The sequence below is a fragment of the Myotis daubentonii genome, chromosome 16 (assembly GCF_963259705.1).
Source record: "Myotis daubentonii chromosome 16, mMyoDau2.1, whole genome shotgun sequence".
Taxonomy (NCBI): domain Eukaryota; kingdom Metazoa; phylum Chordata; class Mammalia; order Chiroptera; family Vespertilionidae; genus Myotis; species Myotis daubentonii.
In genome coordinates this window covers 41,881,930-41,895,699 of record NC_081855.1, presented here as the reverse complement: position 1 = coordinate 41,895,699, position 13,770 = coordinate 41,881,930, and the positions used below count along the sequence as shown (strand labels likewise).

Here is a 13,770-nt window from a genome sequence, read left to right as displayed (position 1 = left end):
GCCAGGCTCATGGCTGGCAAACGCAGCGGTGATGGTGGGAATCTCTCCTGCATCCACGGCAGTGGGCCTAAGCTGGCAGTTGGACATCCCCCGAAGGGTCCTGGACTGCATTGCACAGGTCGGGCTGAGGGACACACACACCTCCCCCAGTGCACAAATCTCGTGTACCCGGCCTCTAGTTTATGAATAAAAGTTTGTGCTATGTATTTCTAGGGCTAGAATCCAGAGTCTCCAACAAAGTCCAGTAGGCTCAGTGACCTCTCTCCCCCAAAGGTTAAGAGTCATTGTTTTCCTCACCAGAAATTAATAATAGCTATCCTTGCCCTGGCCAGTGTGGCTCAGAGGATAGGGTGTAGGCCTGAGAACCAAAGGGTCTCCTGTTTGATTCCGTCAAGGGCAGTACCTGCATTGCAGGTTGGATCCCCTGCATGAAGAGGCATCCAATCAATGTGTCTCTCTTATATAGATGTTCCTCTCTCTCTGTCTCTCTCTCTCTCTCTGCCTCCCTCCCTCCCTCTAAAAAGCAGTGGAAAAAATAACCTTGGGTGAGGTTTAACAAAAAAAACCCACAAAAAACAAACACACAAGAATAGCTATCCTTGGGGAGAAGAACTGGTGGGTGAAGGGGGGAGATTTTCATGTTTAATTTTCAACTTTTCTGAATTGGTTGAATTTCCTAACCACAACATATATTAGTTTTATTAAAAAATGTCATCAGTAGTTATCTGAGTGGTTTAAGATTTCATCTTTATACCCCTTTACTAAAACACAACAAACACAAACACTAATAGCTGTTATTAAAAAACATACCCTGATAATATCAGCAGGGGCATACACACACACATAAATCATTCCATTATGCAAAGTACATCCTCCATTATGTAGGGTAAAATGTCTACATTTCCTATAAACTACTGGCTTCATTCAATGCAGTAAAACTTGCGATTTAAGTTAACCAGGGGAAAAAACCCGGCGATTTCAAGTATTTCAACTCAGAAGCATAAAAATGTGTGTACGTGTCAATATATATATACTGCCTTCTGCATTCTCGTGAATTGGCCAATGTGCAAGCAGTTGACGTTTGATGCTTCAAGCGAGGGAACAGAGAGCAGGGTTAAATCCACTACTCTCTCCCCACGCACTCTAGTAATTATTCTATTTCCACGTCATATTTCCGGGTGTGTGTGTGTCTCATCTCACGCAGAAACTGGAGTTCAGGGCAGGCAGGAGTCACCCATGTTCTTTTTACTGTCCTCAGAAACCCAGTTGAGGTGTTGGGCCCCCTGGGGATCTGGCGATACTTGGGGACTAACTGGCTGATTCCCACGTGGTAAGTGGCTCCCACCCTGGCAGCCACGTGGTATTTAGAACCGGAAAAAGGGAGAGCAGGCAAAAGAGAGCCGCATCAGGGGCATTTAAAGTGTCTTGACGTCACACACTGCCAGGAACTCAGCTGAGTTTTTAGCAGGACATTCCAGCCATCTTCCCTCCCTCCCTCCGGACTTCTGGGCCCGGACATCGGCAATTCCCCTGCTATTGCGGAGGGAGGAGGACTTAGCCTTCGGAACAGCCAGCACGGGGCGTTCCCAGCTGTGTGCTGGCCCCGCCCTCTCTCCCTAAGACTCTTCTCATTGGTCAGTTGGTGTGCAGTACACGCTCCAGCGCTTCTGTGTGGAGGAGAATACTGGCCGTCTCATGAATTATGTAGGAGGGCGTGTCTTGGTCAGGCTGGGGCTGGGCGGGGATTGGCTGGAGGGGCTGTAATTCAGAGGTTTCCGGAGCTGCGGCGGCGGCGGCGGCGTAGACTGGGAGGGAGAGCCTGGGGTTCCGTCGTCGCAGCGGAGGGAGTGAGCCCGAACCGGATCCTTGACGAGTAACCCGGCTCGGCTCTCCCTCTCCGCGCCTGCGAGGAGAGACCCTGCGGCCTGAGGGAGCCCGCGGCCCGTAACCCCGGAGCAACGCACCCCGGCCTGTCGGGCCTCAGCCCGAGAAACAGGTGAAGGGTGTGAAGGGTGGGGTCGCGCCCCCCGCGCGGCTCCCGGGCCCGAGGACCCGGTGGGCGCCGGAGGGGACGGAGGCTGTTGGCCGGTTGGGGGGAAGTTGTGGAAGGAAACTTCAGAGGGGCGGATAGAGGAGGCTTGGAGCGCCGCTCTGAAGGGACACCTCCGGGGTGACAGGAGCGGGCCTCTGAAGGGACAGAGGGCGCTGGAAGGAAGTTTCGTTCTTCGGAGGAAGGGAAGGCGGCGGGGAAGAGAGAACGCGCCCGAGGGGGAGGACCGTGGGGCGAGAGCACTCGCGTGGGGGTGGCGGGAGTGAGGGACAGCCCCCCCCCCCACTTCCTGCTCCCTGGGACTCGGGGACGTTCCGGCCATAGGAGCGGCTGTCAAGCCCGCGGAGGTCTCGGAGAGGCGGGGTGGCGTTGAAAAGAGCCCCCCGCCCTCGGCCCTGCCCTGTGTTGGATCCCTTAGGAGCCGGCTGTGCCCCTCTGGAGGTAGAAATAGGTGTCTTCCTCCTACCGTCTCCTGGGCTCTTTGGTTGTGGGTAGGATTATTGCATAAGAATCAAGTTTCCTGTAGGGAAATTGACAGCCTTACACACTCTTTCTAAATCCCCTCCGGCCTTTTTCTAGGTTAAGCCGGGTTTCTCCCCAACCCCCTTCAAAAAAAGAACCACAAACCAAAACACAACAACAAAATACCACTCCCCCTCTCCCCCCAGTCAAGCCAGCCCTAGAGAGAAATAAACCTCTTTGCTCCGTGTCATTGTTCTTTCATAAACACCTGGTAAACTCGGCCAGAAGATAAATAATGGAGCCCCTACGTTTACTGGATTGTGGTGTTGCTTAATTGCATAGGGCAGAGTGAACCAATCGCGAGTAGGAGTTTTTTTTGTCTCAGAGCCAAGATCTTGGGTAAATGCAGAGGAGAGGGAAACAAAGACTGGCTGGCCTTGGTGAAGCCATGTGTGCAAACTTTACCTGTGTTCGGGTGGTGTGGCTGCGCTTCAGTTAGCCAAATCCGAACTGCCACCCAAGTTGCTTTTTCCATGTTTAGTAGACATCCCTCTGTTATATCAAGTGGGTGTATAGTGTTGACACCCTTATTCTTATACAAAAACATGTATAATGTGCATCTGCTGGTTTTATAGTCTGTGTATGGGTTGTAACTTTGGTTAGCTGTGCTGATAAAGCATTGGTTTGAATACATCAGAATAGTAAATCATCTCAGTCTCTTATATGTAAGGCTTTCGACCGTTATAACCTGATTCAGCCAGTTTTCTATTTTGTTATATGTTAAATATGTCTGTGTTCCTTGAGTCAACACATTTATTTCCTTATTACTTGTGCCAGACTGGAATACTGGCAGAATTTATGCTCAGACTAGTGGGATGGGGGAAGGAAGGCTGCAATACAAAAAAAATAAAAATAAAAAAATTGTTGTAGATGTTGGAGGGTTGTTCTTAGTCTCTATATTTATTAGCACATCTATCACAAAAAAACCACTAACAAGTTTATGAATCTTTTATTTTTGTGTGTAGTCCTGTTGGAAAGAAGAACCATTTAGAAATATCCACAGTTACGATTTGACCCACAAGGGATAGATAGTTCATATCCTATTTTGTAGACTAGGAAATTGAGGCCGAAGGAACAAGACACTTGCCTAAGGCAGCAGAGTGCCATAGTGGTGGAACTCACACTCCTGTATATTTTGTGTTCTTTCGACTATCTATGCTTAAGTATTCGGTCTTATTTTAGAGCGAGTGTAAACCCCATTGGGAAAACTGTCAGTGAAATTCTAACATACACATGGATAGTGAAATACCACCAATAGGCTGTAAGACTCCATGGGAGATACGTGATAAACAGGAGGAAAAAGTTCAAGTGGGGTTTGCTGAGGTCATTTTTCTAACTGCTCTATCTAACTTGGGAAGTAACTGACTTTTTAGTTGGCATAATTTATCCTCAGAATTTAGCTATTTCCTAATGGAAAGAGATATTTACTTAGGCAAGATTGTAGATGAAGGACAGTTGTGACCTAAATGTCACTTCAGCCTGTGGCTGGATCAGTGGCCATTTGCGTTTCCAGAAAGTTGCTTTCTCCTCCTTGATTCTGCATGTTTTGACATTTAGATGTGAGATGGGGCAGAGATAGTGACTCTCATTTCAGACACAGAGTCCAGCACCTTTTTACCTTATAGTTTTCTCAGAGATGGTGTACAAATGAACAAATATTTACTTTCTGCAACTTAGTGAAAGTTGCTGTGAAGAATGAGATGACTTGTTTATAGAACTTGCAGTTTACTGAGGCAACTTGAAAAATGCTTTACCCTTACGATGCAGCATGTCTTCAAAGAGATGGTGGGACATTGTCTGATATTCAATAAATTAGCTATTTTATATAATATACTAGAGGCCTGTTGCACGAAAATTCGTGCAAGAGTAGGCCTTCCTTCTCCTGCCTGCTGGCACCGGCTTCCCTCCGGCACTCGGGACCAGGGCTGCTTCCCTCCAGCCATCGGCAGGCACCCAGGATCCAGGCTTCGCGCTGGCCCTGGCTTCGTCCTTCTGGACGTTCGGTCTAATTAGCATATTACCCTTTTATTATTATAGATAGCACAGATAAAGAATATTTCTATTATTGTGGAAAGTTCTACTGGACAGTGTTGTAGTAAGTGCTACAGGTCTTTAGAGGAAGGAGAGGTTACGAGGCATGCAGTTGTGTAGGAATTCTTCTTGCCAAAGGCGAGATTTGATCTGGGTCCCAAATAATGGTTGGAATTTGATATCTATAAAGAATTTCGGATGAGGAGTTATGGTGATATAGCACAAAATCCTGGTAGATTAGGCAGGTAAGTAGGGGAGAAGGAGTGCCTACTTACTTATATGATATCTTGACTATAAGACCAAGGAATTTCAGTACAATCCTTTTGTAGGGGAAGCTTTTAACGATGTGTGAGGCCAAGTACTGGTGTTTAATTATGGAGTGCCTACTATGTGTCAGGCATGTGGCCGGCATTGGTTAATTTGTACAAAGCCTCTGCCCTAGTGGAGTTGTCATTGAGGTTAACCTTATAAACTGGGCTAGCACCCAAAGAAAGGTGAACTGATTTATTGGATTTGTGTGTGTTAAGTGCAGATATGTGTTTGTTTGTGATTTTTAATTGTCCACAAATTGACTGCTCACCTTTTATGTCTTCCATATTTTAAAAATTTACTATAACTTTTGGGTCATTCATAAAAACCAGCCAAAGAACACTTGAAGGACATCCCCAAATCCTGAAGAACCTCTGGTGTCCTGTAGCAAGCAGCCTTGGTGAGGTCCAACAGGATGGCATTGCTGGGCTGTTTCAGTCTTTGTTGGTTATGGTGAAAAAATTAATGTTGTGGTTACACATTCGTTGCTAGAAACCTTTGCTTACTATGATGCACTTTAATCAGGATGGCCAGATAGTACTTTGGCTGTAAATTGTTTGGAATGTCTTCAGTTTTTAAAGGGAATAGCATATGGAAGAATGAATTTCTATTATGGTCAGTTCTCATTTACCATGTTAGGATTATCACAACTCTTAGTTCAGATAGGCAAACATATTATACTAGAGGCCCAATGCATGAAATCTGTGCAAGGGGCTCGGCCCTCGAAGCCCTGGCTTCATCTGGAAGGCGGTCCAGATGTTTGTTCCGCTGTTTGGTCTAATTAGCATATTAGCTCTTTATTATATAGGATTATATAGGATACTGAGAGCCAGTTATTGTGCTAGGCAGGATCCAGAGATAGTGAAACATGGTCCCTGTTTTCACGGAACTGGGGGCATTACTGTGGGGACAGAGGGTATGCTCTGTTAGTATGAAATTCAGGCAGAGTAGATGACAGAATAGTGGTTTAAGGTTCAAACTCTGGAGTCAAACAGATCTGGGATTGGATCCTGGATCTGCCACTTACAGATTCAGTGAAATAAAATAGGTAAAATGTTTAGCATAGTGCCTGGCGCACAGTAAGAATTCCATAAATCTAAGTTCTTATTAAATGTCTAGTTAAAGAGATTGATTCTCTTCACGGATGAGAAAAGACTTTGTCATACAGGGGCTTTATCAGGTGGGAACTCCTGAACAGGGTTTTGTAGGATGAATAGAACTTTTCCTTCAGAGCTCAGTGGTAAGCAGTTGCATTCAAGGCCAAAGGAATAGGAGTAAGAGGCTTAAAACAGCATAGTGCATTCAGGGAGCTCTAAGTGGAAGTTCTTAATTTAGGAGAACTAAACTGAGGGTAAAGGAAGCTGCAGAGCTACAGCTCTTATCCTTTCTCTTCTTTTAATAATTGGGTTCAATGTCATTAAGTTGTTTTTCCTGTTTAGGGAAGTAATACATGCTTGGTACTTATCAGAGGAAAAGGGGGTTGGGGGCAGGTAGAAAAGGGTAAAGGCAGATAAAAGGTGACTGAAGGAGACTTGACTTTGGGTGGGTGGTGAACATAATAATATATAGATAATGTATTATAGAATTGTACACTTGAAACCTATATAATTTTATTAACTAATGTCACCCCAATAAATTCAATAATAAAATAAAAAAAGAAGTAATACATGCTATTGTAAAACATTTAAATTTGTAAAAATATGTATTATATGTTTTTATATATAATGGGTAAGTAGTTTGGTGTATATTTCTCCAGACTTCTTGCAGCTTTTTCTACTTATCAGTTTATCTTGGACATATTTATTGCAAATTCCTTTTTCACAGTCTAAGAAAAGAATAATAAGGAAGGTAAATCTACCCCACTCCAAGACAAAATTAGGTTTGGATTATCTGGTTTTCCTTTCTGCTACCTCCATCCACTAGAATAAATGACATTTCTAATCAGTGAACTTTTACCTGACCTTTGACTTTTTAACTACATTGGATGAGGAACTTATATTTTGAGCTTTCCTAACATAGCTATTATTATAGTGTTGAAATGCCTGGATGGTGTGTTTGAGGGTTTTATGGTCCACAGTTGTATAGATAAAAGAATGGTCCAGCCCTAACCGGTTTAGCTCAGCAGATAGAGCATTCGCCTGCGGACTCAAGGGCCCCACGTTCGATTCCGGTCAAGGGCATGTACCTGGGTTGCAGACACATACCCAGTAGAGAGTGTGCAGGAGGCAGCTGATCGATGTTTCTCTCTCATCGATGTTTCTAACTCTCTATCACTCTCCCTTCCTCTCTGTAAGAAATCAATAAAATATATTAAAAAAAAAAAAAAAAAAAAAAAAGAATGGTCCAGATCCACAACCTCTTGGACCTTGGGGTCAGTTGTTTTAACTTCTCTGGGTTTCAGTTTCTCTATCCAAAAAATGGTCCAACTGGAGGGGAGTCGTGAAGATTAAGCAAGATACTGTAAATAAACTGCTTTGCTCAGCACCTGGCAGATAGCTAATAATTAATATTAAAAACTGCACATATATCTAACTAAAAGTCAGGGAAGTTATGATTCATGGCAGCCATTAATGACCCAAAATAAAGGAAAGAAGGAGTAATTGGGAGATTCTAACCTAATAGGGAAAAATGAAATGAAGAGGGACCAGGGGGATTTACCTTGTGGTGGAGGAGATGGAGGCCATCACGTAAAAGAAATAGGCAAAGCAAAATGAAAATTTCTGTTTACACCAATGTCCCCATGAGAATCTCTCTGCCTCTTCCAAAACCTATGACTGAGGCTCATTTATTTTAAGCAATATTCACTACATTTATTATCACTTCGAAATTTGAACAGTCCCTTGGAGCTCTTTATGACACAAAAAGTGCAGATAATATTGAAAGTTTGAGGGGTAGAGGCCTCAGGCAAGGACAGCGTTCAGTTGGGAGGGGTGGCGGGGAGGCGGAGTAAGAGGCTGGGAGGTGCTTTGTTCTTCTCATCTTTGTGTGTGTATGTGTGTGTTTTCATTGGAGGAGTAGAGCTGTTTGCCTGTCCTGTAACTTTTATTTGCAAATGAATTTGTATTTGAAATTGTCTTGTGGTGAAGAAGCAGCCCTCAGCTTCTCTGCAAAGCAGGTTCTCACACACCAGCTCTCCAGTTTTGGATCGGAGAAGACAAGAAGGAAAAGCCTTCCAGTTGTTTCTTGGCTGTACATGCGCTGGAGGAAGCCAGCAGAGCTTGAAAGAGAAAGTAAACCTTCTGGTAAATAAATGGCTTCCCCATTGTGGAGGAGGAGTACAAATTATTAGGGGGATGTTTGGGTAGTTTTTGTAGCAGCCATTTCTGAAAACTGATTTAGATTATCGAAGGCAAACCCAATTTAGGAAAATCCTACCTTGTGTGGTATTAACCACCTGTTTTCCCGTTCTGTTGATTGAATTTATTAGTTTGCGGTGTCCTGACCTCTCATTCTTGTTACAAGAATTAGAGGATTTGAGTCAGAATTGGAGCACCTGCTTAGGTGAAAGCTTCCTAAAGTGCATGTTCTTCACATCTTTGCTAATGTTGATTTTGTTTTGCTGTTTAGCAAGCACTTTTTCTGACAGAATCTGAAAGCATTAGACTTTTACTTTGTTCTTCCCTACTCTTCCACCTCAGTCCACCCAAATGTAATCCTCAAAACCTCAAAACCCAGATGTTAGCTGTGTAATTACCTCTCCTAGAAACCCAAGTGCAATATTGCATCAAGTTAGCATTAAAATAGTCGGCTTTGAATTTTTTTCTACTTGTGGTTTAGACATAATAAATATTTAATCTCAGACTGACTGCCTGACAAATCTGTTTTGTATTTGGGCCTTTTAAAAAAAATCAATATGTTTAGGGAAAGAAAATTTATTGAAACATTAACCAAACTAAAACATAATTAGGATGGTAACTGTCTAATTCATAGGGGCAGGTGGAATAATTGAAGCATTCTGAAGCTGAATGTCAGTATTCTTTATTCCATGTGTTATTGTCTCTTTGCATTAGAGTGCATAAACAAGAGTGGGATGTAAGTGGGAGTAAGCATGTGGGACACTTTAGGGTCCTAATTGCTATGTTGAAGAATCCTGGGGCCATCCAAGATTCCTGTTTCTCTAATGTACCACTGTAGTTCCATATGTCTGTTGTGGGGGAGGTTATGCCTGTTGAGGAACAGAGGGTTTATGGGAACTCTCTGTACTTTCCACTTAATTTTGCTTTGAACTTAAAACTGCTTTTAAAAGTAAAGGTTATTCATTAAAAAAGAAAAAGTTCTGTTTCTGCAGAAATATCCGAGATGTCCAAGGTCAGAAGTGCTTTGTACGCAGCTATGTGATTCCATAGACTTCTACCTCAGTTTACCCTAAGCTTTACAATGAGAGTACCATTCTTTTATACCCACTGAGAATATTTTCCAAATAATGGAGAACGAGACTGGAGGTGGGGGACAGAGAAGATTCCCTACCACCTCTGGGTTAAATAGTTACCCCTTTCCCTAGAAGAGATGAATGTGAGTCTTAACCATAGACTTGCAGCAAGAATATATTAGTTTTGTTTTTCAGTTCCAGACTCCAGTTTTCTTTATTGTAAAAGTAGTATTTTTGGAAAACATGTTTTAATTAATCAGTACAAAAAGGTATGTAGTAAGTGGACAGTGTGTCTTCCTTAGGGACTGTTAGTTACCTATTTCTCACTTATCTTTTCAGAATGATTTATGTGTACACATGCAAACACATTTTCACTTTTTCTTCCATCAGTATGGGTAAATTATACACAATAACTCTTTATCTTGCTCTTGTCACTTTATCTTAGAAAACACTCAATGTCAATATGTTTCTATCTGCCTCATGTTTTTAAGGTTTGTGTAGTAGTATTTTAAGCTATGGATGCTATTATTCATTTAATTAATCTCCTAATGGTAGGCATAGATTGTTTGTAGAATCTAAAGACAGAAGTCAGTGTTGTAAATATCCTTATGTTTGTGTTCAGGTACATACAAATAAATCTATGCATATAGTGTACTTTTAATGTTTTAATTATAATATGCATACTATTTAGAAATGTAGCTTTTCAACTAACAGAGTGCACATTTCCCCCCTTAATTTTTGGGAGAAGTCTAAAGCACACCACTCCTAAAACACAGCAAACTGTTTCATTTAAGCCCCATTGCACCTTTGGCAAGTGGGACAGGGGTTGTTTTTGGTGTTTTGTATTGTTCCCATGGATGGTTGCTCACTGATGCTTTTGTTTGAGTTGTCTATAGCAGCAATTCTCAGAGTACTGTTCAGCAGACCCCTGGGGGTTCCTGAGCTTCTTTAAGGGGGTTCTTTGATGTACAAACTACTTTTATAATATTATTTGTGTTTTTTACTTAGTGGCCTTTGCACTTACACTAGTTGTCATTGTAAAAACAACAAAAACAAAACTGATTTCACATAATGTCCATGATGAAACAGTAAACAATATTAATTTCATTGTGTCTCAATTCTTGAGGATGAGTCCCTTTTTTTTTATCCTCACTTGAGGATATGCTTATTGATTTGAGAGAGAGAGAGAGAGATAAAGGGTGGGGGTGGAGAGAGAAAGAGAAAGAGAGAGCGAGAGCGAGAGAGAGAGGAACGAGGATGTGAGAGAGAAACATCGATTGGTTGCCTCCTGTATGGGCTCTGACCAGGGATTAAATCTTCAATTTAGGTATGTGCCCTGACCAGGAATCCAACTTGCAGTCTTTTGGTGTATAGGATGATGCTCCAACCAACGGAGCCACCCAAACAGGGCAATGTTGTCTGTTTTTTTGATAGAATATCTATGAACTTATTAAAACAGATGATTTCTGACTGCTTGGATTACTTTATAAAGACAATTTAACAATTGTTTTTAAATTATACAAGTAGTATTGTTCTATTTAGACATGTCTTTATAATGTCTTTCATTTATTTTTTTAAAGTGTATTTATTTTTATTGATTTTTTACAGAGAGGAAGGGAGAGAGATAGAGAGTTAGAAACATCGATGAGAGAGAAACATCAATCAACTGCCTCCTGCACATCCCCCACTGGGGATATGCCCGCAACCCAGGTACATGCCCTTGACCGGAATCGAACCTGGGACCCCTCAGTCCACAGGCCGACGCTCTATCCACTGAGCCAAACCGGTTTTGGCTAAAGTGTATTTTTATTGATTTCAGAGAAGAAGGGAGAGGGAGAGAGATAGAAACATCATTGATGAGAATCATTGGTTGGCTGCCTTCTGCACGCCCCACACTGCCAACCACTGATCTTTTTACTATCTCTATAGTTTTATCTTTTCCAGAATATCATATAGTTGTAATTATATAGTATGTAGCAATTTCAGATTGCCTTCTTTCACTTAGCAACATTCATTTAGATTCTTCCTTGTCTTTTCTTGGCTTGATAGCTCTTTTCTTCTTATTCCCTTATTAATATTCCATTGTCTATGTATACCACAGTTTGTTTATATATTCACCTATTGAAGGACATCCTTATTACTTCCAAGTTTTTGCTTTTATAATTAAAGCTGCTATAAATATTCATGTGCAGGTTTTTGTGTAGATATAAGCTTTCAACTCATTTGGGCAAATACCAAGGAGAATAATTGCCAGATTGTATGTTAAGAATTTGCTTAGTTTTGTAAGAAACTGCCAAACTGTCTTCCAAAGTGGCTGTTCCATTTTGCATTCTCACCAGAAATGAATGGAATTTCTGTTGCTCCACATCCTCCCCAGCATTTGGTGGTGTCAGTATTTTGGATTTTGGACCTTCTAATTAATAGGTGTTTAGTGGTATCTCATTGTTTAATTTGTAATTTCCTGGTGGCATATGATGTCAAGCATCTTTTCATATGCTTTTTTTGCCATCTCTGTATCTTCTGTTCAGATTATTTTTAAAATTGGATTGTTTTCTTATTTTAAGGATTCGTTGTCTATTTTAGATAAATTAAAATTTTGCTCTTTAAAACTTTAAAACTGTCATAAAATGATGTTCTAGAATCCAAAGTCATGCAGAAACAAACTTTGGGATGCTTGTGTTTAGTATACTAGGGACAAGGAAATGAAGTACTTACCTTTTCACCCCCTAAATTTAATCCTCAAACTCTCCTGGGTCTAGATAGGGCTGGCCAGAGGGCTGTAGTCCATAGTGTATAGATTTAGATACTGGTTTTTATATTTAATCTCTCTGCCCTTTCATATAATGTGTTGGATGGTATATTGATTCCTCCTTAAACCCCGAACAGTGCTGAGCCTGGGTGGAATGGAAGAGTGGAGAAATACTGAAAATTTATAAATCTTTTGGGGGCGGAAAAATCACTATTTCTAGAGGTCATTCTTCTCGGGCCCTTTTAAATCACTTTTTTGGGGTCATATTAAGAGACAAAAGTGAGAAAACAGTCTTCCAGGAGGTCCTGAGAGCCTTTAAGGCAATGAATCCGGGGAAGAAAAGTAACAAGAGTGGCTTGAGTGTCTTTGTGAACTTCTTGGTGGCTTTATCTTGGGGTTCAGAAACATTAGCCTAATTGAAAGGTATATCACCACTGTCTACATTACCAAATTAAATAGTGCTACTACTCTCTCACCATTTTATTCACCCTTTTAGTGGTATTGGACAGAGTTGAACACCTTTTTGTCTTAAGACACTCTATTCTTTTTTAAAATAATATATAGTTTTATTGATTTCAGAGTGGAAGGGAGAGAGAAAAAGAGAGAGAGAGAGAGAGAGAGAGAAAGAGAGAGAGAGAGAGAGAAGCATCAGTGATGAAAATCATTGATCGACTGCCTCCTGCATGCCCCACACCGGGGATCAAGCCCACAACCTGCGCATGTGCCCTGACCAGGAATTGAACTGTGACCTCCTGGTTTATAGGGCAACGCTCAACCACTGAACCATCGCGGCTGGGCAAGACACTATTCTTCCAACTTCGGTGACTCCTGGTTTTTCTTACTGGTTTTTCTATGGGACCTTTCCTGGTTCATTCTCTACGTAAATACTAATGTTGAAGTGCCTTGGGCCTTTGTCTGGGGTTATTTTTTCTTCTCTTTTTCAATTGTCCTCCCTACATTTGTTACTTGGGTTTTAACCATCATCTACATCCAGATGACTATCAAAGGTGTGCCTCCAACTCAGGTGTCTCTAGGCTCCCAATACCTGTATCCTGCTGCTCACGTGACATTTCCCCTTCGACAGCCTGTAGTTGTCTCATGTATCTTGTCCAAAACAACTCTTAAACTTTTCTCATTACAAGCTTGTGCCGTTCCCCCCAACATTCCTCATCTAAATAAATGGCATCACTCCATTGTGCAAGTAAACAATCTAGGAATATCCTTAATTCCCTTGTTCTCTCATACCTCTGCTTCTCTTCAAGTTATCAGCAAGTCCTGTTGGTTCTGCCTCTAAAGTTTTCTTAAATTCCTTTGTCATGCCGAAACCAGTTTGGCTCAGTGGATAGAGCGTCGGCCTGCGGACTGAAAGGTCCCAGGTTCGATTCCGGTCAAGGGCATGTACCTGGGTTGCAGGCATATCCCCAGTGGGGGATGTGCAGGAGGCAGCTGATTGATGTTTCTCTCTCATCGATGTTTCTAACTCTCTATCTCTCTCCCTTCCTCTCTGTAAAAAATCAATAAAATATATTTAAAAAAAAAATTCCTTTGTCACATCCTGATTTCTGTTCCCACTCTGTGGTAGACTAGATACCCTAAAAACTCTTCTGTACAAAACACCAAAAAATGTTGGGTAAACTGAGTTCTTAAGAAAATTAGGGAACTCTTCAGAGGCAAAAATCAAATGGAACCTCACCAAAAAAGGGGAGAAGAAGCCAGCTTATAATGGGGGTGGAAGATGTG

The 13,770-nt window shown here is 41.8% G+C and overlaps 1 protein-coding gene across 5 annotated transcripts in view; it reads left to right on the top strand.

The window, feature by feature from the left end:
• Positions 1-1,760: 1,760 nt before the first annotated feature.
• The window catches only part of STAT3 (signal transducer and activator of transcription 3), a 50,028-nt gene continuing 38,018 nt past the window's right edge, over positions 1,761-13,770 (top strand). For 2 of the 5 annotated variants that reach the window (XM_059670200.1, XM_059670203.1), the window contains exon 1: positions 8,056-8,154. In XM_059670200.1, coding sequence (XP_059526183.1) covers positions 8,106-8,154 — 49 coding nt within the window. In that variant the 5' untranslated portion in view covers positions 8,056-8,105. Of the gene's footprint in view, positions 1,997-8,054; positions 8,155-13,770 lie in introns of those variants that run through there. The other 3 variants (XM_059670202.1, XM_059670204.1, XM_059670199.1) reach the window with 3 other exon arrangements.